This window comes from Dermochelys coriacea, chromosome 6 (genome assembly GCF_009764565.3).
Source record: "Dermochelys coriacea isolate rDerCor1 chromosome 6, rDerCor1.pri.v4, whole genome shotgun sequence".
In the NCBI taxonomy this organism is placed as follows: Eukaryota; Metazoa; Chordata; order Testudines; family Dermochelyidae; genus Dermochelys; species Dermochelys coriacea.
In genome coordinates, this window is record NC_050073.1 from 11,259,925 (window position 1) to 11,286,963 (window position 27,039).

The 27,039-nt window shown below is 51.4% G+C and overlaps 1 protein-coding gene across 12 annotated transcripts in view; it reads left to right on the forward strand.

Moving 5' to 3' along the window:
- MYRF (myelin regulatory factor) overlaps window positions 1–27,039 on the forward strand; it is a 109,510-nt gene that overhangs the window by 26,054 nt on the left and 56,417 nt on the right. For 10 of the 12 annotated variants that reach the window (XM_043516552.1, XM_043516545.1, XM_043516543.1 and 7 more), the window contains exons 2-4: window positions 14,077–14,164; window positions 15,309–15,644; window positions 19,327–19,388. In XM_043516552.1, the coding sequence (XP_043372487.1) occupies window positions 15,553–15,644; window positions 19,327–19,388 (154 nt within the window). In that variant the 5' untranslated portion in view covers window positions 14,077–14,164; window positions 15,309–15,552. Of the gene's footprint in view, window positions 1–13,438; window positions 13,987–14,076; window positions 14,165–15,308; window positions 15,645–19,326; window positions 19,389–19,483; window positions 19,795–27,039 lie in introns of those variants that run through there. The other 2 variants (XM_043516542.1, XM_038406573.2) reach the window with 2 other exon arrangements.

Here is a 27,039-nt window from a genome sequence, read left to right on the forward strand (position 1 = left end):
CTTTCCTGGAGCCAGAAACAACAGGGTCCTTGAGGGTGAGGCCTTTTTTTTTTAAAAAAGGCAGCTGTCAAAAGGTGGCTCTTGCCCACCCCAGCCTCCAGTGCAAAGAGAGGGAATAACCTGGTCACACCTCTCCCAGGTAGGTTCCCCAGCTTCCTATGATCCCCATTCTCCTGCCTGCGCCTTCATCTCTCTGGGCTCCTGTGGCTCTCCTTGCACTGACTGTAGGTAGCTCTTCCCTCTCCATCAGCCAGGGCCCCTCCTGAGCCCAGCATCCTGGGAATATAGAGGTGGAGTTGAAGAATCTTTCTGAGAACAAGCATCCTCCTCAAGTTCTACCTTCTGTTCCTGGAACCCCACTGAACCTGCCCTCACCCAGCAGCAGGGAACTCTCCTTGGCCAAGTCAAGGTCTCTTCTCCCCTGTCATCTTCCCTGATCTGTCCACTGCTGTTGACCCCATTGACCATTCCCACCATCTGGGCACCCTCTCCTTCCTTGGCCTCTGTGATTGTGTGCTTTCTGGTTCTCTTCTTACAGCCTCTTCATTGTCTTCCTGGATGGTCCCTCTTTCTCTGCTCTCCTTTTCCTCATGCTGTCCCCCAAGGCTCTGTTCTGGTTCACTTCTTTCTTCTCTCTACACAGTATTTCTTGGTGGCCTTATTCACTCTTATGGTTTCAGTTACCATCTCACTATGCCGACAGCTCCCAAATCTCTGCTTCTTCTACTCACCAACATCTCCTCCATTCACTGTGACTCTCATCGCTGTCTCTACAACAATGCTTCCTGGATGTCTCACCAATTCATACTCGACATGGCTAGCACAGAATTCCTCCTTTCCCCCAAATCCGCCCTTCTCTATCTTTCCCAATATTTCTGCTCCCCTCCACATCATCCAGACTCACAACCTCCATTCCTCTCCACTATCCTTGCCAGCTCTCCATGTAGAGCATCTCTATGTCCCATGCTTTAACACAAAGACCCTCCTCTACGCCTTGTTCAGCTCTCACCTACTCTCAGCTGTTCCTCATTGGCCTCTGGAATTCCCATCTTTCTCTGAGCTCATTCAGAATGCTGCCATGAGAGTTATCTTGCTGGTCTGCTACTCTGACCACATCATTCCCCTATCTGAATCCCATTACTAGCTTCTACTTGCCTTCTGCATTGAGTTGAGACTTCTTGTCCTTAGCTTCAAGGCTCTGAATAATTCTTCCCTTGCTTTCTAGCCAAAGCCTTCCGCCTAACCAAGCCCAATGTTACCTTCTCCCACGCTGGTCTCCATGCCTACTTCCTCGCTGCTCCCTACACACGTAGTGCTGTCATGCAGTGCTGGCAGAATTTTCCCTTTCTCCATTTAAATCCATCCCGATAACTTACTTCTGTGAAGTCAAATGTAAAATGCACCAGAAGGTCAGAGAGTAAATTTAACACAGTCTGTCTACTATTTATTTAAATGGTAATATCTCTAGTGCAGGAACTGTTTCCCTTCTATGTACTGTGCAGGGCAGAATACATAGAACAATCTATTAATTATTTATATTACAGCAGCACCTAGAGGTCCCAGCTGTGGCCCTGTTGTGCGAAGTGCTGCCCAGACGCACAGGGTATGTCTGCACGGCCTGCACACCAGCCCGGACCCAGACTTGTGGACTCAGTGGGTATGTTTGCATGGCAAAAAAAGCTCACGGCAGTGAGTCTGAGCCCACCTTGCCCCCAACCCTCACCCCCTTCTGGTTCACTGTTCCAGCTTGGACTGTTTTAACACTGTAGTGCCAGCCTGGGCCCTGAGACTCTCTGCCCTGGGGTTTTTTGCTGTGTAGACATACCTGATGTTTCCAAGCCTGTGCTTGAGCGTCTGTACTGCATTGTAAACCTGGATTTACAGTTGCTGGACCCAGGTTTTACAGCTGTGCTAACACGTTCATACCGCACTGCACAGACCCTCTGACTGATCTGCGGCTTGAGCTACGTCCACACTGCAAAATGACAGGTTTTGGACTTGAGTCACAGTGGGATCCTGCTAGCAGGACCCAAGTCCTGAGTGCTTGCTGGCCCGAGTCAGACTGATTTGTGTGTAGATGGATGGAGGGTTTGGGCTCAAACCTGACTCAGAACCCAGGTTGAGCATGCAGTACAGATGTACCCGTAGTGAGAGATGGTCCCTGCCCTGAAGAGTTTACAGATTAGGCAATTACCAGGTGGGAAAAAAGGAGGAGGATTATCCCATGTCACAGGTGGGACGCTGTGGAAAGTGACCCACCCCAGGTTACACCGGAAGTCTGTGGCTGAGCAGGGATTTCCGTTCAGATTTCTTGTGTTCCAATCCTGTCCTTTAGCCACAAAACCATGAGAAGGAGCTTCCTGTTCTGATCTGGTAGAGCTGGTTGGTGGATGCATGGTAAGGCCAGTGGACATTTCAGAGGATCTGGGCGTGTGTATTTAGAGCTTGACCCCATTGTTTCTCTAATTGGGTGGGCTCGCGGTCAATAGAGGTCCATCATACACAGGGGAGGCAGTCAGGGGGCTGTGTTCAGAGGCCTCCCCCCTTACATGTCTGAGAAGAGGCAAAGCCTCTAGTACTCTGCTCCAATATGGCTGCCAATTTGCCACTACTCTTCAGGAGGTGGAAGAGGCTGCCCTATGCTGTGTTGTCCCCGTCAATGCGAGAGAGGAGTCAGAATAGAGAAGCTGTCGCCATTCTTGCTTTCCTGTGATGGGGGAGCAAAGGGCTGGACTGTGAGACACCCTTTCTCCTCTGTGATGGGGGAGCAAAAGGCTGGACTGTGAGACACCCTTTCTCCTCTGTGATGGGGCCTTCTCTCCCAGTCTCGGGGGAAGGGAGCACATGGCAGGTGAGCTGTTGGTGTCATGGGTGAGCACTGTGGGACTGGCTGTCTCATGGAGGGGGTGAGCCCATGTGAGAAGAGTATGTGGGGGAGGCTGAGTGTCTCGGAGAGAAGCAGGCGTGGGGTGGTGTTTTGCAGGGTTACAACTTCCCACATATTGGGGAGGTGTCTCGAAGCATCAGAGTGACCCATCAGTGGCTTCTGTACTAAGATCCAACCCTTTAGGCAGAGGGAGAGGGAACAGGCCTTAGATCCCCTCAGGCCCACTGCCCCTGGGTAGGTGGTGAGATGGAGCCCGCCACCTCTTGCGAGGATCCCCTAGAACAGATCTCAGTGACACATTTCACCTCAGTTGGGCCTTGATTTTTATTCCCATCTGTCGCAGGAGTGTGGCTCAATCCCTAGTCTCTCCTGGTCGCTGGGCAATGTGGCTCTGTCATCCCGTCTGCTGGCCCTCTCAGAGCAGCCAAGGGAGCAGCACACGTGCACCAATGAATTGACTCCTCAACGCCACTCCCAGGGGTGCCCGGTTGAGGACTGGAAGCGCTGGGGTTAAACGCAGGGAAAACTCTGTGGATATCTCGGCATCAGTCCTGGGTCTGATGAGGTCAGGAAGGCCTGCCGGGCTCCAGCCAGGGGGACTCCACCTGGTCTTGCCCTTGTGATCTCCCCAACGTCAGCTCCTGAGGGAGAACGGGACGTGTTCTCTCTGGCAGTGAAATTGGGTTCCAAACAAACAAGCCAATGTGCTCTCCCGAGCAGGCGCCTTTGCCACCGCCAAATGGCAACACTTGTGTTAGCTGCGATTTCCGCCATCTTAGCGCATGAATTGACAAGCAGCCCATTGACGGCAGAGGTGGAGGGGGGAGCAGCAGGGAAATGCACAAATGCTCCACTGTGTCTCCTCTCACACCTTCCCCCTCCTCCTCTCTCCCCGTGCCCAGAGGACAATGGCTCCATCCATGCCAATGCTCACAGCTGGCAAGGGCAGAGGACAGGGTAGGAGAAGGGTGGAGAGGCCGGATGGAGAAAGGGGTAAGCCAGTAGTATGGAGATGCTGGGAGGGAAGAGGTTTGGGAGAATAGTAGGGAGGTGGAGAAGAGGTAGCAGTAGAAGATAATGAGAGAAGGAGAAGGGACTCGAAGAGAGGCTGGGGAGAAGGGGGAAAGGGAAGACCTTGGGGGGAGGAGGAGGAGAAATGGCCAGGAGAGGGGGAGATCCCAGGAGGATAGCGACTGGGTTGAAGTATTTCTTCTGCATGGCACTGCCCATCTTTACTCACTGTGCTTCTGGAGCGATGCCACATGCCCTATGGCTGCACAGCGTGGTGCTGTCATAGAATCATAGAACTGGAAGGGACCTCGAGAGGTCATCTAGTCCAGTCCCCTGCACTTGTGCAGGATTCAGTATTATCTAGACCATTCCTGACCGGTGTTTGTCTAACCTGTTCTTAAAAATCTCCAATGATGGAGATTCTACAACTGCCCTAGACAATGTATTCCTGTGCTTAACTTATCTGACAGTTAGGAAGTTTTTCCTCATGTCCATCCTAAACCTCCCTTGCTGCAATTTAAGACCATTGCTTCTTGTCCTATCCTCAGAGGTTAAGAAAAACAATTTTTCTTCCTTGTAACAACCTTTTACATACTTGAAAACTGTTATCGTGTCCCCTCTTGGTTTTCTCTTTTCCAGACTAAACAAACCCATTTTTTTCAGTCTTCCCTCATAGGTCATGTGTTCTAGACCTTTAATCATTTTTGTCATTCTTCTCTGGACTCTCTCCAATGTGTCCACATTCTTCCTGAAATGTGGCGCCCAGAAGAGTCCAGGACACAAGAGTCCAGTTGAGGCCTAATCAGCACAGAGTACAGTAGAAGAATTACTTCTCGTGTCTTGATTACAACACTCCTGCTAATACATCCTAGAAGGATGTTCGCTTTTTTTGCAATAGCGTTACACTGTTGATTCATATTTAGCTTGTGGTCCACTATGACCCCCAGATCCCTTTCCGCAATACTCCTTCCTAGGCAGTCATTTCCCACCTTGTATGTGTGCAACTGATTGTTCCTTCCTAAATGGAGTACTTGTCCTATGGTTCCATGGAGGCGTGGGGAGCTCCCAGTACAGTTTTGGTGGGAAATCCCTCACGGCACCTCCTGTTCTTCCAAAGGCCCAGGAAATCAGGTAGCCAGCTCACCTCTGTGTAGGCAGGTGCAGCTCCCATTTTGTCCAGTGCATTAGGAATAGCTGTGCAGTGCATGGTGGGAGTGGATAGTAAAGAGTGAGACTGGCAGGAGGCAGGCAACCTAAGAACCAAAGCAAAATGAAACACCAGGAATTGCTCTATTCATTGGTTGGGTGAAAGTTTCCTTTTCAGAGTGTGTGTGTGTGTGTGTGTGTGTATATAAAGGGGCCATGTGGTCCTCGGTGCTCAAGCTAAGCCATGTCAGGTCTGGATGATATTTGGATGGGAGACCTATGGGGAACACCAAAGTATTTTGGGATGTGGCATTGTGACTTAATAGGGAAACGTTTGCCTTGGAGACAATGCCCCGTCCTCATGGCAGGGGACATGTGCTGCGCGAGGTGACGATGATAAAGAAATGTCAGGAGGTGTCATCAGTGGTTGCGTACCGTGCGGCGCTAGGGGGGCGCTGTACCAGGAGAGGTGTCATTGATGGTTCCGTAATGCGCAGCACTAGGGGGGCGCTGTGTCAGGAGAGGTGTCATTGGTGGTTCCATACCGTGCGGGGCTAGGGGCGTGCTGTGCTACACTGCTGGAGGTTTCCCCCGTTATCTGTGAGATAAGGAACTTGTGGCCACTGAAGATCCCATAGGTCTTGTTGCAGAAATAGGGGTTTTAACTCTAGTGTCCTGGTGAAGTCCCATCTTGGGCCCCTATAGTCCAGGTCTCTAAAATCCCCCCTCTGCCCCTGGAGTTTCAGTCGGATGCAGTAACTTCTGAGTTTCCGGCCCTGAACGCTAAAGTAGGCGCTACTGGCCACTCTGTCAGCGACTGCAGGTTAGCGGTGGATGGAGGAATTTCTGTTTCTACCCACTTTTGCAAAGGACCACATTCTGATCCCGTTACACGTGTTGCATCTCACTTGATTCCCCAAGAAACCCCACTGAGTTCTGTGGGATTATGCATGGAGAAAGGTATCGTTCCCCACGAGGCAGGGATTAGACTGGGATCCTTGGGGCTGAAAGGCACTATGGGGAAGTAAGACAACAGTAGGAGTAGCATTGGCCTCTCCACAGCGAAGCTTTTTGGCTTTGATGAGACTTTCAATCCCTCTTTGCAACTCCACCCACTTGTCCCTTTTAAAAATGAAAAATGGGCCAGGAACTTGGAGGTGCCCTTGGAGAAAGGACTGACGAGTGTTTCTGCAATGTGTTCTAGCCCCCCTGCTCCCTTTGCTCTGACCTCAGGCTTCCCCCAGAGCATGTCCCATGGCCCGGAGTGACCAGTCCCCCCACGTGTGTTCAACGGGAGCTCCTAGTCTCCAGTGTGGCTCTGTACCCGTGGGAAAGGGGAGGCCTGTCTCTGTGGCACGCTGCAGATAATATGATGCCAGGGGACAAAACAGAGGGCAGACTTCTCCCATAGTTGGGCCTTTGCTTGCGGTTCTGGTTTTGTGGGGGTGGTTTGTGCCCTGAATTTGGTGTAAATTGGAGTAGCTCTATGGACTTCAAACCAATTCAAGTCATGGCGTTATACTGATGTCCACCAGCCAAGGGTCTGGCCCTTTTGTTTCTGGGTGAATTACTGCAGTGCCCTAAATGTGTGCGGAAAATCACTGCAGTCCCTGGAAAGCAGACTGTCCTGGCGGTGCAGCTAAGGGCACCATTGGCCTGGGGAAATCCTAGGTGAAAGTGACTCAGGAGTTCAGGCTCAGTGTGTGTGTGAGATGGTGGGAGCTCAGGTTGTGGTTGAGTCTTATTATCACCCAGCTGGGCTGCCCTCCTCGCTCCTGTACTGATGCTGTGTATGTGTGGGGGGGCGGGAGCAGTGTGGCTTCTTCCAGGGTCTAGGGCAGAGGGGGTCTTGCTCCGGGGTGGTCTCTGAAGCATTTGGGGAAGGAGGGGTTCAGCTTTGCCTCCTGCTCCGGTTACAGGAGTCACCTCTCTTGGGAGCGACTGGTTAATGTTACAGTCAGGTAATAAAGGGCATAATTAACGAGGAATGCTGGGCTGCATATCTCGGTGAGGTTGGGGTGGGGGGAGGCATGGGCTGTGGCTGGAAGGGAGGGCTGGCAGCTGCGATCAACCCCCAAAAGCTCCTGGGACAGGAGTTGGATCCTCTGGCACCCCAGGGGGAGGGGGGAGAGAGATTTTGGATGTGTATGTATTTTGGAAATTTCTGTCCCTAGAAAAATCACTGCTATTTTATTCTTTAAGCAAGGCGCTGTCTGTTCCCTTGGCTGGCTTGGCCTCCCGAACTTGCCAGTAGGGCCCCCTTCTGAGCCCCACGTGTCTCATCTCACGGGAGGGACAGACTCAGAGACGCCCCCTGGGGAGCAGGACATCAGTGCTGCCCCTGACTCCCTGAGTGTCCCGTGTCACTGGTGGGTGGAGCTGAATTGGGTGCTGATGCTGCCTCTGATCCCTGTGTGTCCCATCTTGCTCGTGGGTGGGGATGAATTGGGGGGAGCAGGGTATTGATGCTGCTCAAGCAAATGTATTTCTCACGTCCCTCGGGGAGGGACTGCACATGGGACAGGCCTTTGGCCCGCTGGGGCTCTAGTGTGGCTGGAAGGAGGGGGGCCAGGGCCAGGGTGATGAGGCGATGAGAGAGAGGAGCTGGAGCTTAGCTGCTGGCCCCCCAGCTCCCCAGGCTTAGGCAATGTTTGGTTAGAAATCTCTCCGGTAGCGTCTTCAGACTCATGGCCAGGCCCCGAGCCAATCCGCAGGGAGGGAAGTGTAAACACAGCAGGGGGCTGCGAGCCGAGCGAGGTGCTGGGAATGTGCCGATGCTGCAGCCCAGTGCGCTGATTTCACAACCCATTGTGTGTGTTCACGGAACCCCGCTGGCCATGGCATGCATGAAGCAGCCCCTGTGCTTAGCATCGCGCCATGCTGATGCCACCTCGGGGGAACACAGCTGTGACACCAATAGTGAGAGCCTTGATTTTATGGGGCAGGGGCCTCTCCGAACACCACGGAGGAGTTAGGTAGAAGGCCAACCTGCATGCAGGTCAGCCCCCAGCTGAGAGTCACTGCACCACCATGTTAAGGAAGCACAGTGCCCGCTACACCAGATAAGGGGAGCTGATGCACAGGGCAGTGTCCCAGCAACAGCCGTGTATGACAGCGCTCGCTGTCCAGGGCTGCTCTGACACCCGCCTACAGAAATGCAGTCTAGGAGGGTGAGTGCAGGACTGGGAGCCAGGAGCTCCTGGGTTCTTCAGACCTACTGGGCTGCCTGCTGCCTCACCACAGCTCCAGCATGGTACTCTGCCAATGACTCCCATTGTGGCCTTGGTAAAGTCACCTGAGTGCTCTGTGCCTCAGTTTCCCAATCTGTACAGTGGGGAGAATAGCATTTACCTACCCCAAAGGGGGCTGCGGTGAGTGACTAGCTGTGCTTTACATGTGGGGCATGCTAGATGGTCTGTGCTGAGGGCCCTTAGCTTCGTAGCACTTTGCCATATGTACCATACAGCCATTGAGCCCTCCCAGTAAAGGACTGAATCGCTGATGTCCAGGCATCCTCGCTCTTGGGAAGGCTCTTGTCATATGGGTTAATCCGGCATGAAAAGTCATTAGACTTTGCCTTTCTCTACTGCCTTTCAAACCAAAATCTTCAATCCTGTTACAAACATTAATGAATGGATGGCATGCAAACCGGGTATTAATGCCCTCTGAACCGGACGCTAATCATTATTCCCAGTTTTCAGGTACAGAAACAAAAGCACAGAGAGTTCATGTGACTCACCCAAGTGCCTGCAGGGAGACAGTGGCAGATTCAGGAATAGAAGTCAGATGTTCTGCTTCCCTGCCCCTTCTCTTACCGCTAGTCGTGGCTGCCTCTCCTAGTTTCACTGCCTCGTACACCCAAGAACGCCCATCGTGAGAGCCAGAGCATTGTTTGCTCCAACTCAGTATGGGGAACATCCTCAAAGGCACAAATGGCAGCTGGACACCTAGCCCCTCTCTCGCTCCCCACCCCCACTGCCTCTGAAAATCTCCTTCTATGATGTTGAAAGTGAATGTGTGGCCATCCCTGCGGCTGGTGACCTGGGCTAGCAATGGGTGCGCCTCAGAGGCTGAGGGGATCAGAGAAACCCCCCAACATTCAGATCCAAAAGGGGTCTGAAAATCCTGAGCTCTTCCTTGTGCCTTTCCAGCACTTCTGCTCTGGGAAGCAGGCTGGGCAGAGATGGTGAAAACCAAACCTGTTTGGGTGTGTGGGGAAGGAAATGCTTGGGAATCTGCTGGAAGGTTTGTTCAGGGGCCGGCTCTGTGTCTAGACAGAGGCTTGGGTCAGGTTTTACTCTACCTGAACTGGTTCTCCGCTTCTCGGTTTCCACAGCTCTGTGATATGACCTCAAGTGGCCAAAGGCCGTATTCTGCTCTCAGATACAGCAGAGCAACCTCCACTGATGCCAGAGTAACCAAGAGCGGAATTTGGCCCAAGATGGCATCTGGTGGCATTGCCCTGGGGAAGCCTACAGACCTCTTGGTTGGCTTGGGGTCATGTCTTTGCAATTCCCAGCGCTCGTTCCTGCCTCTGAGAGCTTCTTTGCTTGCACTCACTTATTCCTCTTGCAGAAGTTCAGCAGCCCATTAAAATGGTTGACCTTGTCATCCTCTCCAGGTTCTCACATCTGGTTCTCGTTAAGGGATCCCAGGATGCAGCTCTCTGTCAGTTGCTCTCCCTACCTCCCACCCCTTTTGTGACCCAGGGAGGATTATGGGTGATTAGAAGACAGGCAGCAGAGCAAGTATAGATGGGGGAGGGATTGTTATAAATAGAAATACCATAAACTTATCAGCCTATCACTCGAGGTGAATTCTGGTTTTAATCTCTAAGACCCGTAAATAGGGTGACTGGAAGGGGAAGGGCGCTGTTAACCCTTTCAGAGAGCTGCAAAACACTGCAATCCTCAGGCACGCATTTCACACAGGAAACAGGGAGCTGAGCAGCGTGTGAGGATTCCCGGATCTCTGTGTCCCCGAGTGAGATGTGCTGAGCACAGGAGCATGCTGCAGGGTGGGGTGGCACAAGCAGGTGTTCCTGGCTTGCTGATCAGGTGCCTGGGAGTCTAGTGGGACAAGAGCAGAGATGAGCCACAAACGGAAAACACAAAGGAGGTGGGCGGGGTACTGCTGGCTCTGTTCAGAGGCTGATTGAGTTGGGAAGTCTGGGGAAGGCAGAGAAACCCAGTCCAAACAGTGGGATTCCTGACATTCTCCCACGTACGGGGGGGGGTAAGGGGGGGTGTTCTGCTTTCCCAGCTCCTGACTCCTTCTGTGAGGAATGAATGCCATCCTGTCCTTCCCAAACACTCTTTACCTGCGGGGCTCCCCACACTTTTCCTCAGCTCCTTTGGGAGGGAACTGGCGAGAGAGAGACTCCAAAGGAGCCTCTAGGGGTATTCCGGAGCATGGAGGGAGGCTTTGGGGAGGGTTATGGAGTAAAGGGAGGCAGGACCAATGATTATGGAGGGAAAGGTGATTCTAGGGACAGAGCATAACCTGAACATGGTGAGGGCAAGGGAGCCTCTTGACGTGTTTTTGCAGCAGGAGTGACTGCAAGGGGTTACAAAAGGGTGGGCGTCCCAGAAGGTTTTTGAACTGGAAGCTCTTGAAATGGATCTGGGATGAGTTAAATTCTGCTCAGTTACAAGGGGTAGTGCAAAGCAACTCCACTGAGGTCAGCAGAATTATTGTGGGTTCACTGCACGGTGACCTGTGGCTCACTAGGTTTTGGAGACTCTGGGAGAGGCTGTAGGTCTTGTGATACAGCCTGTGGAGTAGTGGATGGTGGGGGACTCTGGAGTGGGTTATGAAGGGTGGGTGCATTAGGCAGAGTTATGGATGGTGGTGGGTGCTGTCTATTAGAGTTAACACTTTTGTTTTGAGCAAAGGAAATATGAGCTCATTGGCTGATGGTCACTGTTGCCCTCTGCTCCATCTCCCTTTGATTGAGACTTCGAGATGAGTTCTGTTTCCTGTGGAGCCTTGGGATGTTCAGCTTCATGGGTCCATTTTCTATGGCTTCCTATTCCCTCTTAATCCCCCGTTGCAAGGGGAGGAGGGGCATTGTTAATGTCGTTAGGAGCTCGTGACTCTAAAGAGAGGTATTAGCTTTTGATTAATCACCTAAGCTGGCTTTTGGTAACAGTCCCTACTGAACAGAAGTTTTGAGGCAATGAGATGCTCTTAAGAGCTCGTGCTCAGCGGCAGACATTCCAGAGATACTTTCTGCCCCACAGAGACAAACAGGGGCGCTCAGAGGACCAGAAGAAAGGCTGAAGATCCAGGGGAAGAGATTCTTAGTGCTGGCCAGAATGGATCAGAAACAGTGGGAGATGTGGACTGGCAAAGAACTGGGACAGCAGTCAGCCAGGGACAGGGAATGTCACTGCGTGGAGCCCAGCTGCTCTTAGTCTCTTTGCAGAAGGCTCAAGGTTCCAGCCTCTTGTTGAGAAAAGTCCTTCATTGGATTTATTTTTAGTAGGTAAAGAACTGCCCCTTCCACCTCACAGCTGGTCCCCCCTGTTGTGGCCGTTATCAATTCTGTTGTAGCTCCAGAGCAGTTCAGCTGACGCACCTTCTGCGCCACGGTGCTTATCATGCCCTTTGCTTGGATCTTGATTGAATTTTCATGAAGGTGACCTTTCAGGCAAGGTGTCTAAGAGGGTGTGAGCTGAGAGACCAGCAGAGCTGGGGAGGTTAGTCTGTGGAACGGCCACAGTCCAACACCAAGGGATGAATGTGAGCCCATGTCCCCCAGGAATTCTGTCCATCCGTGCAGAGCTTGTTAGAGCTTTGACCCTGGGAAGGGGTCTTCTGAAACCAGCAACCTGGAGAGCTCTCCTCAGGGAAGCTTAGTAGCCTGTAGGTGGGGAGAGGGATTAGTGCACTTGCTCTTCACTTCTGGAGATCTGGATTCAAATGCTGGATCGTGTGGCAAGTGAACTGGGCTCTCTGAGTTCTTCCCTGGTAGTCACATGTCCACATCAGCCCATGATGTAGCATGATTGAAAGTCTTTGCCCAAGAGAGAACTAGCCCTGGAATAGTAAGGGAACTGAGAGTCGTGGCTTGAGAGCATTAGTAAACCTTGGTGGGGCAGGGCTGGAATAGCTGGGGCGTGCCAGGTCAGGACTGAGGAGCATTAACAAGACGGGGGCAGGGCTGGAGTGGCAGGGGTGCTGCTGGACAGGCCCAAAGCTGTGTGTGGGAGCACTCAGGAGTGAGCATCAAGAAGGGGGAGGGTTGCTGTGGGTCAGGTGGAGAAGCAGCCGCACAGCAGCTGGGGGAAGCATCTGAGCACCTGCCTGTGCTGATCCTGGCTCCAACTGATGCTGTTAGTTCGAAGGGCACCTGAACCAGAAAACGTCTGCTGCTTTGCAATTCCAACCCGCGCGATGCCAGTGTCTAAGCAAGCTTCTCTGATGAGGAGGGAGATCCTCAGGCCACAGGCTGGGGAGCAAGCCTGATGCTCCTGCACCCCACGGTCCTCCTCTCTGTGACCGTGCTGGGGAAGTGTCTGTGCGTCTCGGCATTCAGAGTTGCACACTTGTCTTGCCCATTGCTTTTCTGTGCAATCCCAGCCTGGATCCTGGAGGGGCCGGGGACTCCAGGCTCTACTGGGGTGCGTGTTAAGCTGGATGCTTTCTTTCGTAGCAGCGAGCCCCCCCCCCCCCCGCGACCTGCAGTAGAGGGGTGTGGTACACAAAGGGTTGGGTGTTTTTTCAATGGAATCCCGACCCAGGCTTTTCTCTCCCGCCTGGGTTACCAAGGAAAAGATTCCCCCGCCCCACCCCCGTTCGCTTGGCAAAATTCCTAGCTGGATTTATTTCTGCCGATTTGCTTGTCTTGGTATGAAAGGGATTTTCACAGGGGAAAGATCTGATTGGCTGGACGCCGGCTGAAGCCCCTCTTTTTCACGTTTGCGGTTCATTGACTAACCTTTCCCCCCCAGTGTGGGTTGGAGGGGGCGGTGGTCCTTTGGTGGTGTGTGCACGCGCGCGTCTGCTGGGCAAGTGACACATCGCCTCTGGCTGAAGGGATCGGGCTGTTGTGGAAGGGCCGTCTTTGTTAGCCGAGCTTGGGGAAGGGGGCTGGGGCTGCTCTTCCCCTTTCTTGGCACTGTCTTTGGCACTTGGGGTTGGCATAGGCCCCAGCGGGCTGCACACTCCTACTCCAGCGAGGCAGATAAAGAAAGCACTTTCTCTTGACGAACCCCAGCCTGGCTTCCACAGCATGGGAGGAGGAGGAGGGACCTGTAGGAGAAAGGGGAAGATAGTCTAGTGCTGCCCTCGCAGGAGTGGGAGGCGGGTGCGTGAGGGAAGCTGAGATCTGTTCCAAAGCTGGCATGGCAGCGGCGGAGAGATTTCAGCATGTTCTGTGAAACCAAGGCAGGGGTCCAACGGGGAGGGAATGAAACCAGACTCCCGAATCCACCCACAGAGGCCACACAGCATGGCCCTGCCACTGGGCACTAGCTACGGGCTCCTGCGGCCCACACCAAGCAGCTCTTCCACCAGGGCAGGTGGCCCAAGCAAAGCCAGTGGCTTCTGCAGCTCACGCGAACAAGGCCTATGTTACTGCCAGGCACTGTCATCCACATTTCTCAGGAGGCTCTGTGCAGAGGAGTCCAACAGCCCAAGCAACCAGGCCCGTCCCAGCAGGGCTCTGCAGTCGGCGCAATTTACCATCGAGTACTCCCTGTGTCCTGCAGACTTTCTGATAACTCTGCCTTGTCTGCACTTGCACTGTTGCCCCCATGACCTCCTGAGAGGTGCCCGTCTGTGTTCTCAGCTTGTGGGATGGCAGGGGTGCGGGTGGACACTGAGGTGGTCTCTAAAAGAGCATGATCTGCTGATAGCACAAGGATCAGTGGCTCTGGCCCTCAGCTCAGTCCCTTTATCCTCCTGCGGTGGAGGGGCCTGGGGCAGTAGGAGGAGCTGTAAGTCACTCTCTGATCTCTCAGGGAAGGGGGCGACTTGTCTGGTTTTCTAATGGCTCTTGCCCCTTCCATTCCCTCTCTTTTCTGCAGGCCACGACATTAATGGAGCTCTGGAACCTTCCAACATCGACACCAGCATTCTGGAAGAGTACATCAGCAAGGAAGACTCACCAGATATGTAAGTCCCTGCCTCGCGCACGGCCCGGTGGCGGGGGGCTGCCAGCGGGGGCAGAGCTGGTGGCCGTTTTCCCAGGGAGAAGTTGAATTTTCTCCTTTACGGGGGTGCAGTGCCTAGTTTGTAAATAGCTTCCCTGACCCTTTTCGCCCCTGCTCTCTGCCTTTGTCAGGGCTCCCATGCGTCGCTCTGTGCTACCGTCCTTTTCAATCCCTCCTCTGGTCTCCAAACCGCCTTCTTTCTTTTCTGCTTCCCCCTTTCTACTTTTCTTTCTCCCAGGTAGGGTCATTGAAGAATCCTTTATCTCCCGTCCCTGGAGCCCCCCCCCCCCCCGCTACCTTTGGACAGGAGTAAAAATGGCACAGAAGAACATCATATGAAGGCATTTGCGCCCACACCCCCTGTGCTGCTAGGAATAGGTATTGGGGCATCATGCTGGGAGCAAAATGCCCTGGCATTTTGGGGAGAGAGCTCCCCAGAAATGAGGGGGTGTGGAAGGGAAATGTCTCCCTGGGACCAGTAGGGCATGCTCTCCACACCAGGCTAGGGTGCACTGACTGCAGAGGGAGCGAAGAAGGGCACGCACCACAGGAGGGAGGCTGCAACCCCTGTCGGTGCTGGCAGTGGGGCACTGACCTGTTGAGAGGGGAGGTGCTGTCCCGTTTCCTGCAGGTGTGTGTTACACTGAGCTGAGTGAAGCCTCTCAGCACATCTGACAAAGTAAGCAGGGTTGGGTTTGGTCAGTCTTGGCCTGGGAGCCCTGAGGGGAAGACCCGTGTGGTGTAATGGGGCCTGAATCAATGCCACAGCATGGGGTGAACGGGAAGTGAGCTGCTGGAGTTGCCACTTTCCCCAGGAGTCAAAGAATTGAGGTCATGGGCACTTCTAGCCTTTAAAGACCCGTGAGCAACGTTAGGTTAGTATCCCCTGTCCTGGGAGATTACATACATTCCCCTGCCAGTAGCAGCTAGATACTCACCCTTCTTCTGCTCCCCGCCTGAGCCCTGGGGTGCAGTTTTGGTCGTGCCATCGGGTTGCGGTGCCTCCTTCCTAGTGGTGGGCATGTGGGTGGGGGCAGAAGGACTGCATGGCCGGCAAAAGGTGCAATACGTATACACTGCTGAGGTGCTTGACTTCTCTCCTGCAGCTGCTTCCCGGACATCCCTGCCTCAGCCAGCTACGCACACACCCAGCCTTCCGGCTCTACCACCATCAGCGCTCCTGTTGCCAGCTCCATCTCCAGCGTCGCTCATGTGACCAACCCAGCTTCCAGTGGTGCCCTCCATCTCTGTCCCCCAGGCAGCCAAGGCCCGGTCCGTCATGGCCCTCTTTTGGCCAACCCCTGTGGACCCAACTACAGCGCTCACCTCAACTGCAATAACAACAATGGCATGGTGGTGCCCAAGGGGTACCTCAGCGGCCACTGCCTGAGTAACGTGGTCCCTCCAATCAAATCAGAGCCCAAGGCCTCCTATGCACCTGGGTAAGTGTGGCTGAAGCAGGGAGGAGGGGTGGGCAGAGTTTCTCCATCTGGAGGTGATTATACATTAGGAACTTTGAGGCCTGCTGTGTTTGTCCCACAAACCTTCGGGTGCCTAAACATTGATTCAGGTGCTTAGTTATTGGTGCTGGAGTTTGAGAGCGTTGGCTGTGGCCATCATGCCAGTGACGTGCATTGGGCTAGGTGAAATAGTAACATCTTGTATGAGAGTAGATGGCATTAAAGCCAGAGCCGGCGGGGGCCAAAGAGATGCATGGAACACAGAGCAGAAGACTCTGCAAGTGCATGATGGGAAAATCTTTTAGTATCTCAGGCAGGAACAGGGGCATATTTGGAATCCATTCCAGATTGAGAAAATCCTCATTCCAGGATCTCCCTGGGGCTATCCCAGTTGAAAGGTGGTAGCTAACTCAGACAAAAAGATATGGAGTCTGGCATTTGATATCTCACAGTCTGTGTAGGAAGGAGATAGACCTGGGCTGGATTTGCACCCACTTGCAATGGACTCTAGGCTCACCCCCTGCGAGGAGGAGGAGGACTGAGTTTCTGTATCTTTGATGGACTGAACATGTAGCCCCAGGAGGAGAAAGTGTGCCCAGGGAGATGCTGTGATTCCTGCTCTCTGGGCAGGTGTCTACCTCAGTGGGCAGGGATGGGCCTGCTGTTGCAGTCTGGGTTAAGAGGCAAATGTGGCAATGCCAGGCCAGCAATTGCTCTGCTGGGTGAGCAGGAGAGCGCAGCGGTTGGTGGTAGAGAGAGGAATGCTGTACCGTTCTGGGCGGGAACGGGGCTGAAGCTGTCTTGGTGGGCAAGGTGGGGATTGCTCCAGAGAGTGAGACATAGATGGAGACAATTCTTGCCATGGGTAGAATGTGCCACACCTCCCAGAGGTGAGAGAGCGCTCCCCATACATGATAGTTGCATACATTTCATTCCTGGCAGCCGTTAGTCCCTAGCCCCCTGCTGGGAGGAGCACCTCAGCTTCTCCCTTCCCCTGACTCCCTTTCAAGGGTGTGGCTGGGGAGACCCTCTCCTCAGAGGATTCAGTCAGACGATGATGGAAATCGATAGCGCCACATCCCTCACCCAGCAGTCTGGCATCACCCACTCCCTGCTGCATGACCCATGCCCGTGCCTGATCCATCCTGGAGTCTCCTACCCCTCTGCCTAGCACCTCTGTCTCACGTGGCGCATAGCCTCGCTGTGTTACATTTGCAGCCATCTCCGTCCTCTTTGGAATTGGTGGGTATCGTGTGTGGAGGCCCAGGCCAGGATGGAGTCCAGGTTTTGTGCACATCTGTGAATCTCATGTTCTCCTTTGCCTTGCATCTTCTAGTGATGCCAACAAGGAGAACATCATCATCATTCCAGGAGTTGGGAAGGCTCTGAATTCACGGGGCCAAATTTAACCTTGGTGTAATTCCACTGAGGCCATTGGGTTGGGTTTGGGCCATTGGAGGGACTTGGAAAGATCCTCATGAATGAGGTGGGGGTAGAGAAAATCACCAATTGTATCCATTGCTGTTCGATTCCCAGTCTGGGGGAGGACACGGAAGTTTCCCATGAGGCAAACAGCTGGACAGGGGCCATTCCTAGGGCTCTCAGTCATCTTAGGGGCTACCCTGCAGGAGGCTTCCAGTTGTTTAGTCTAGTAAGGATCCATTCTGTCCTTGCCCTCCACTGAGAGAGCCAACCAGGCTAATAGAGCCAACAGTGACCATGGCTTGTGCGATGGGAACACCTGCCCACCAGGGCCTGGGCCCTCCAGCCCCTTGAATGGCAGTTGGAGGGCGATGACTTTGGGTCCCTAATAACCTCAGCTTCGGTCACACTGGAGGCTTGAAAGTCTGTCTCCCAGTCCCTGTTGCTTTGAGTTACCCAGTCCCCGAGTTGGGGCCCAGTGGAGCCAGTGTCATAGAGGTGAAGGGCTCTGTACCCTACCCAGTCCCCTAGCCTTGGGGGATCATTGTGACAAAAGGCACAAGGAAGTAGCTGAATTGGGTCTTTTAGATGACTTTGCAACAACTCTGGTTTGGTTTCTGTTATCTGACTGCAATATTCTTGCCTTTCCACCCTCCCCGAAGGCATGTTGGGCTTGGTCTGGACTTAGCTGTGTCCATCACGGGTGTGAAAAATCCACACCCCAGAGGACAGTAGCTATGCCGACCTAACCCTCAGCGTAGATGCAGCGAGGTAGAGGGAAGAATGCTTCTGTTGAGGTGGTGACTGTCGTTCCGGGAGGTGGTGTTCCTACAGTGACAGAAAAATCCCTTCCATCACTACGCTATGGGGTTATGCTGGTGTTAGTCCCTGTAGCGTCAACATACCCTGAGCCCGCTCATGTCTGCTCCCCCCACTCAAGCTTGCATATTGCACCTGGGCCATTAAGATCAGGTGGAACTCTGGAGCTAGATTTGTTTATCCAGGGGCAGGACGTTCTCTGGAACTTACTCCGACGGAGACCAAGTCTTTTGACCTGTTGGGCATGCTACGTGGCCTGTCTGTTTTCCCAGGCTGTCTCTGAGGGTAACTGGGGAGGAGCCGTTTAGCTTTTCATAAAGGGCTGGGAGTGCTGGAAAGCTGAAGTTGGATCAAACTGGATTTTTCGGCATGTGGTTTTTAAATGACTGAAGTGTCCGTGTGCAGGGAGCCTGTGTTTAGCCTCATGGTATAAGGCAAAATAAATAGAGTATAACTCAACAGATCACTCCCCTACTGCCCCTCAGCACACAGGAAGTTGCTTGTCAATCCTTTTATCCCCGGACATGATGTGTTTATTGAGACCAATAGAGTTTCCTATTCATGTTTGGTTCCCTTTTGCAGAGTTAGGGCCAGCTTCTGCTCTTGGTGCTGCCAGTGTAAATCCAGAGGAACTCCATTGACCTCTGTGGGCACTGCCCCAGATTTCCCCAGGTTTGAGTGAAAGCGGAATCTGGCCCTCAGCCTCACAGCCTTCGCTTTCATGCATCAGATCCCAGAACAGAGCCAGGTTCCCCTATTTATTCAGGGCAAAACCAATGATCTTTTTCTGGGTAACAGATACAATTCTGTTTGGCTTCTTTTAACTGGACATGAGCTGCAAAGAGAAGACTCTCTGATTAGCAGGTGAACAAAATGGCTGTGAAATGAAATGCCTATACATACAATTAAAGGAGGTTCTGTGCAGGGGTGCTGACAGCTGCTGCAGTGGCAGCCTCTTCCAGCAGGAGGCACTGTAGCAAATGTTCTCAGGCCCTGGTGTCGGAGAGCTCTGGGCCCAGCAAGAGATGCAGGAGGGAATGGTGCAGGGGCTCTGGCTGTGCAAGGCTTTTAGCCACTCCAGTCCTCACCTGAGGCGATGTAGGTAATGGAGGGGCTGGCTGGGAGCTGTGGCTGTAGGGAGCCGGGACAGAAGAGCTGACTGCGGGGCAGCTCATGGCTATTTCAGTCCCAGTTTCTGCTGGTATTAGGGAGTGCTGTAAGGATGGGGCAAGAGAGCTGGGTGTGGGTTATGGTGCCAGCCTCTGCCAGCAGGAGTCTCTGTGGGAAGTGGGGTTAGCCGTGGTGCTGTTTGAATGGGTTTTATCCTGGAGTGTGGAAGTCACAGTGAGCAAACTGAAAGGCTTGATTTTGCTGAAAGCTGGTTTGCAGTGACCTTCTCTTCTCTTTCTCCATTGCTCTCCAGCACTTTACCCGACTCTCCCCCGGACTCTGGATCAGAAGCCTACTCCCCCCAGCAGGTGAATGGTAAGTGCTTAAAAAAAAAAAAAAGCCCAAACCTTCCAGCCTTCCCCCTCTTTGTTTAACGAAAGTGGTTGGCTCTGAAATCTTTATCAGACGGGAAAAACAGACGGCTGCAATACGTGGAGAGATTATCAGTTAGTAAATATCCCTAGACTTTCACCTATTGTTCTCTGGCTAGTCTTTGAAAGGAGGGGAGTGAGAGGGAACAGGAGAGGGGGAGGAAGTGCGGATCCATACACACACAGCACGGAAGAGAGAGACTCGTACCCAGGCAGGGTGTGAAATGGAGTCTGTGAGCCTCCGTTTGCTGGTGTCCATGGTGGGGGTGTAAAACAGAGAGCCAGGGCGCGTGCGCCTCCTGGAAATGAAGCCCAATTTGTGGAGACACTAATGAACTCGCTGTTTAGTGGTAAGTTCTTGACGGGCCTTTTCCTGCCCTCCGAGGAGCCCCACCGGTCTGAGGGGAGCACCTCTCTACCTCCCTTCTGCATAGGGCGGGGGGAACCCAGAGATGATTGTTTTCCCCCAGAGGGCGGGGTCAGGGCCATTCTGTCCCACTTGGCTTGGTATGGGCTGGGGGAAGTGGGTGGATGTTGTTTGGTCCCAATGGTGGCGTTTCCCATGCCTCGATGGCAGCACTCAGAGTGTCTGGCTGGGTGGGTGAGAGAGTGGGAGGGGAAGGGAGCAGGCCAGCTTCCCCGCCTCCCCACAGTTGCACCCTTTTTCCAGGCTCCAACCCAGTCCATGCGGGAACGGCTCCTTCTCTTTTCTCTATGGAAGAGGTCAAGAGTTCTGTTTATCTTACTAAAAAAATCCCTGGAATTCCTCCTGGCCCTTCCTTAAATATAACAAAGAGGCCGGGCTACTCGCAGCAGGGAGGGCAGATTTCCCTCACTGCCAGAGCAGCAGCACCTTTGCTTCAAGAGAACAGAAGAAGAGGTGGCTACGGAGAACCTGTCTCGATAGGCTCGCTTTTCGTAAGGGAGAAATTAAACCCTTCAACCTCATTTTGCCCTGGATTTGGCAGGGGCTGGGTCCTCAGTGAGACTGTGGGGCCTAGTTTTGGTGCATGTCTCGGTAATTGACTTGGCCTCTTCCCCTGCTACAGCGTTAGAAGCATTTGAAAAACAGAGAGAACTCTTCCCTGGAGACGCAGAAGATAACATAAGGGCTGCCCTACTGGATCATGCCGGGGTCCACATTGCCCAGTGTCCTGTCTCTGACAGTGGCCCATACCAGAGCTTCACGGGGAATGTACAGAAGAGGGTAGTGATCCACCCCTGTCTAACACTCCTGGCTTCCATTAGTCAGAAGCTTAGGGTTGCCTTGAGCATGGGGTTGTATCCCTCACCATTTCAGCTGATAGCCATTGGTGGTCTTATCGTCCATGAATTTATCTAGTTCTTTTTTGAACCAGTTGCACTTTTGGCCATCACAACATCCACTGGCAACAAATTCCACAGGCTAGTTGTGGGTCGTGTAGAAAAAGTATTTCCTCTCGTTTGTGTTAAACCTGCTGCCTGTTAATTTCATTGGGTGACCCCTAGTTTTTGTATTGTGTGAAAGAGTAAATAACACTTCTCTGTTCATTTTTTTCCACAATATTCATGATTTTACAGACCTCTATTGTATCCCCCTCAGTCATCGCTTTTCTAAGATGAACAGCCCTAATTCTTTTTAGTCTCTCTTCATATGGAAGCTGTTCCATACCCTTGATAATCTTTGTTGACCTTTTCGGAACCTTTTCCAGAACCAGAACGGGACACAGTATTTAAGGTGTGGACACATCATAATGCCATGATCTAAATCCACGGTATTTTATTTTTTATTTTCTATCCCTTTCCTAATGGTTCCTAACATATATTGTTAGGGTTTTTTGACTACTGTTGAGCAATGAGCAGAAGTTTTCATAAAAATATCCATGGCAACTCCAAGATCTTTTTGTGAAAACTGACTATTCCTATCCTTTGTTTCCTATTTTTCAACCAGTTACTGATCCATGAGAGGACCTTCCCTCTTATCCCCTGGCTGCTTAGTTTCCTTAAGAGCCTTTGGTAAGGAACCTTGTCAAAACCTTTTATGAAAATCCAAGTACACTATATCCACTGCATCACCAGTGTCCATGTGTTTGTTTACACACTCAAAGAATTCTAATAGATTGGTGAGGCATGATTTACCTTTACAAAATTTGTGTTAACTTTTCCCCAACATGTTGTATTCACCTGTGTGTTTGATAATTCTGTTCTTTACTATACTTTCAACTAATTTACCTAGTACTGAAGTTAGACTCACCAGCCTGTAATTGCCAGGATCCCCTCTGGAGCCTTTTTTAAAAATTGGCATTACATTAGCTACTTTCTAGGCATCTGGTATAGAGGCTGATTTCAGTGTAGTATGTAGGTTATATACGACAGTTCTGCAATTTCATATTTGAGACCCTTCAGAATTCTGAGGTGACTTTATCAATGAATTACTGTTTAGTTTATCAGTTTGTTCTAAAATCTCTTCTACTGACGTATCAATTTGGGACAGCACTTCAGATTTGTTACCCACATCACAGCTATTATTTTTGGGTACCCCCCCACATCCTCTCCAGTGAAGAATGGTACAAAGAATTCATTTATCTTCCCAGAGTGCTCCTTTAACACCTTTGCCATCTAGTGGCTCTACTGGCAGGCTTCCTGCTTCTGGTGTACTTAACAAAAATGTTATTGTCAGGTTTTGCATCTTTAGCAAGTTGCTTCTCAAATCCTTTCTGGGCCCTGCTGTATTCTACTTTTACATTTTACTGGCCAGCATTTGTGCTCCTCCCTATTTTTCTCACTAGGATTTGACTTGCAAATTTTAAAAGAACCTTTTTGTCTATAACTGCCTCCATTACTCTTCTGTTCAGTCACAATGGGATCCATTTGGTCCTCCTCCTGTCGTGTTTTTAAATCTGGGGGTAGACTTTTAATCTGAGCCTCTGTTACGGTATTTTTAAGTAGCCTACATGCTGCTTGCAGGCATTCTACCCTTGTGACCACTCTTTTTAATTGCCATCTAACTAGTGTCACCAGTCTTGTATAGTTCCCCTTTTTAAAGTTAAATGTCACTGCAGGCGGGGGAGAGGGGATGTTTTCCTCCCTACAAGGATGTTAAATTTAATTCACTACGGTCACTATTATCAAGCGGTTCAGCTCTATTCACCTTTTGGACCAGATCCTGTGCTCCACTTAGGATTAAATCAAGAATTCTTGTGGGTTCCAGGACTAACAGCTTCACAATGGAGCTCAGAGGTTCTGCTCTCCTGGAATATGGCTGGAATAGCACATACACCGTAACTGGCTACATATTCCCCCTCTGCTGCTTTGTCAGTGGCGTGATTTACCCCCATTAGTGCCCATACTGCCAGCATCAGACCTTCTGGCTTGACCATACCACAAAGACTGGAGTGGTTCCAATGGACTATCTCAATAGCTCTCAAGCTGTGTTCCTAGAACACTTGCAGGGGGGTTATGAAGCTTCTCTCACAATCGGGAAACATCTGACTGTCTCCAAGTGCTAATCCAGACAAGGACTCTTCTGGGGTTTCCAGAAGCTTTGTCAATTAACTGGACTGAAAAACACCTAGCCCCTCCCTGCACAGCTGGGTCATGCTATTCTTTGTCAGGGGTTTCACTGGTGTAAATTCAGTAACAATGGGCATCAAAATTGGAGGGGGAGAGGAGCAAGCTGCAGAGTGACCTGGCAGGATTGGAGCCAGGTGTGGGTGGGTTTCAGGACAGCCAGGGGAAGTTCAGACCTAATCAGTGTAAAGCCCTGCACCCCGGTAGAGGCAGTAAACACCACAGAGGTACTGCATAATGGGATGTAACCAGTCACCTCACCCATCACGTGGAAGTGAGTTCAGTGTCCCCTTGTCTCTTCACACCCGCCTACTATCCCTTTCCATTCCTAGCCCTGTGGCTTTGGGACATGGGCAAGCAGGAACCTGGTCCCCCATTGGAGCTCGATTTTTAGGAAGTGACCAAAATATGGGAAAGTCTGTGATGAAAGGATATTTTTAATCATTCTCTTTTTCTTCCTCCCCTCTGGGGCAGTGACAGGGAAATGGGCCATGCGCAGGCACCCCTCTAGGTTTATAACAACACAAGTCCCTCCAGTGCTGCTGCAGAGACCCCTTGTGTGCAGCCTCAGTGGAACATATTGATATCGCATATGGAGAAAATCTCGTGTTGTTATGAAAACCCATATAAAGGAAGAGAGTCCGGTTCCATGACACACAAGCCTCCCCTCTTCCTAGGCTCTCTCTACATGGAAAGGTGCTGGGCAGCTCAATTAATTTTGCCAGCCCCCCATGATTCCTATTAAGAAAGTTTTGGACTTGTCAGGCAATGCCATGTAAAAGGCCTGACCAGTTCCCAGGCCTGGTCTCTCCCCATTGCAAGTAGCCTGGACTTCGCTCCATTCTGCCACAGGGGAGCCGGCTGGTGCTCAGGTCTCATTTCCCCTTATGTTAGGGGTTGAAAGGTGGTTGGACCTCATCTGGCCCCTAACCAGAAGCGGCCTGTCTAGCTCTTGTGAGTGATCTCCATTCCCATTCTCAGGTGCACGGTGGTAGCATGGAGATGGGGAGGGGCAGTGCTGCGAGGTGGGGGTGTGTATCAAATGAGCTTGCAAATCTTACCCTGACCTCTAGCACAGACAGTTTACTGCAGATCCTGGGTCTGCCAGCAACTCCTTCCGGGTCACGGCTAGAGCCCTCCTCTCCTTGCCTGTTCTCACTGAGCGAGCCCCACCAGGAGAGTACCCGTCTGCCTCGCTCACATCTAGTGCCTTCCACTGTTCCCACGTCATCTGCTGATGACCAACGCTTTGCTTCCTCTGCTGGTGTCATGGAAGAATCCCCTAATCTGGCTGGCCCAAAACCCAGTGTGAGTGAATCCTTAGGTTTCAGAGTAGCAGCCGTGTTAGTCTGTATTCGCAAAAAGAAAAGGAGTACTTGTGGCACCTTAGAGACTAAGATTTATTTGAGCATAAGCTTTCGTGAGCTACAGCTCACTTCATCGGATGCATTTGGTGGAAAATACAGTGAGGAGATTTATATACACACACACACAGAGAACATGAAACAATGGGTTTTATCATACACACTGTAAGAGGAGTGATCACTTAAGATGAGCCATCACCAGCAGCAGGGGGAGGAAAGGAGGAAAACTTTTCGTGGTGACAAGCAAGGTAGGCCATTTCTAGCAGTTAACAGGAACATCTGAGGAACGGTGGGGGGTGGGGTGGGAGGGAGAAATACCATGGGGAAATAGTTTTACTTTGTGTAATGACTCATCCATTCCCAGTCTCTATTCAAGCCTAAATTAATTGTATCCAGTTTGCAAATTAATTCCAATTCAGCAGTCTCTCGTTGGAGTCTGTTTTTGAAGTTTTTATGTTGAAGGATAGCCACCCTCAGGTCTGTAATCGAGTGACCGGAGAGATTGAAGTGTTCTCCGACTGGTTTTTGAATGTTATAATTCTTGATGTCTGATTTGTGTCCATTTATTCTTTTACGTAGAGACTGTCCAGTTTGACCAATGTACATGGCAGAGGGGCATTGCTGGCACATGATGGCATATATCACATTGGTAGATGCGCAGGTGAACAAGCCTCTGATAGTGTGGCTGATGTGATTAGGCCCTATGATGGTGTCCCCTGAATAGATATGTGGACAGAGTTGGCAACGGGCTTTGTTGCAAGGATAGGTTCCTGGGTTAGTGGTTCTGTGGTGTGTGGTTGCTGGTGAGTATTTGCTTCAGGTTGGGGGGGGCTGTCTGTAAGCAAGGACTGGCTTGTCTCCCAAGATCTGTGAGAGTGATGGGTCGTCCTTCAGGATAGATTGTAGATCCTTGATGATGATGTGTTGGATAGGTTTTAGTTGGGGGCTGAAGGTGATGGTTAGTGGCGTTCTGTTATTTTCTTTGTTGAGCCTGTCCTGTAGTAGGTGACTTCTGGGTACTCTTCTGGCTCTGTCAATCTGTTTCTTCACTTCAGCAGGTGGGTATTGCAGTTGTAAGAATGCATGATAGAGATCTTATAGGTGTTTGTCTCTGTCTGAGGGGTTGGAGCAAATGCGGTTATATCGTAGAGCTTGGCTGTAGACAATGGATCGTATGGTATGATCTGGATGAAAGCTAGAGGCATGTAGGTAGGAATAGCGGTCAGTAGGTTTCCGATATAGGGTGGTGTTTATGTGACCATCGCATATTAGCACCGTAGTGTCCAGGAAGTGGATCTCTTGTGTGGACTGGTCCAGGCTGAGGTTGATGGTGGGATGGAAATTGTTGAGATCATGGTGGAATTCCTCAAGGGCTTCTTTTCCATGGGTCCAGATGATGAAGATGTCATCAATATAGTGCAAGTAGAGTAGGGGCATTAGGGGACGAGAGCTGAGGAAGCGTTGTTCCAAGTCAGCCATAAAAATGTTGGCATACTGTGGGGCCATGTGGGTACCCATCGCAGTGCCGTTGATTTGAAGGTATACATTGTCCCCAAATGTGAAATAGTTATGGGTGAGGACAAAGTCTCAAAGTTCAGCCACCAGGTTTGCCGTGACATTATCGGGGATACTGTTCCTGATGGCTTGTAGTCCATCTTTGTGTGGCATGCTGGTGTAGAGAGCTTCCACATCCATAGTGGCTAGGATGGTGTTTTTAGGAAGATCACCAATGGATTGTAGTTTCCTCAGGAAGTCAGTGGTGTCTCAAAGATAGCTGGGAGTGCTGGTAACGTAGGGCCTGAGGAGGGAGTCTACATAGCCAGACAATCCTGCTGTCAGGGTGCCAATGCCTGAGATGATGGGGCGTCCAGGATTTCCAGGTTTATGGATCTTGGGTAGCAGATAGAATACCCCAGGTCGGGGTTCTAGGGGTGTGTCTGTGCGGATTTGTTCTTGTGCTTTTTCAGGGAGTTTCTTGAGCAAATGCTGTAGTTTCTTTTGGTAACTCTCAGTGGGATCGGAGGGTAATGGCTTGTAGAAAGTAGTGTTGGAGAGCTGCCTAGTAGCCTCTTGTTCATATTCCGACCTATTCATGATGACGATAGCACTCCTTTGTCAGCCTTTTTGATTATGATGTCAGAGTTGTTTCTGAGGCTGTGGATGGCATTTTGTTTTGCACAGCTGAGGTTATGGGGCAAGTGATGCTGCTTTTCCACAATTTCAGCCCATGCACATCGGTGGAAGCACTCTATGTAGAAGTCCAGTCTGCTGTTTCGACCTTCAGGAGGAGTCCACCCAGAATCCTTCTTTTTGTAGCGTTGGTAGGAAGGTCTCTGTGGGTTAATATGGTGTTCAGAGGTGTGTTGGAAATATTCCTTGAATCGGAGACGTCAAAAATAGGATTCTAGGTCACCACAGAACTGTATCATGTTCGTGGGGGTGGAGGGGCAAAAGGAGAGGCCCCGAGATAGGACAGATTCTTCTGCTGGGTTAAGAGTATAGTTGGATAGATTAACAATATTGCTGAGTGGGTTACGGGAACCACTGTTGTGGCCCCTTGTGGCATGTAGTAGTTCAGATAGTTTAGCGTCCTTTTTCTTTTGTAGAGAAGCAAAGTGTGTGTTGTAAATGGCTTGTCTAGTTTTTGTAAAGTCCAGCCACGAGGAAGTTTATGTGGAAGGT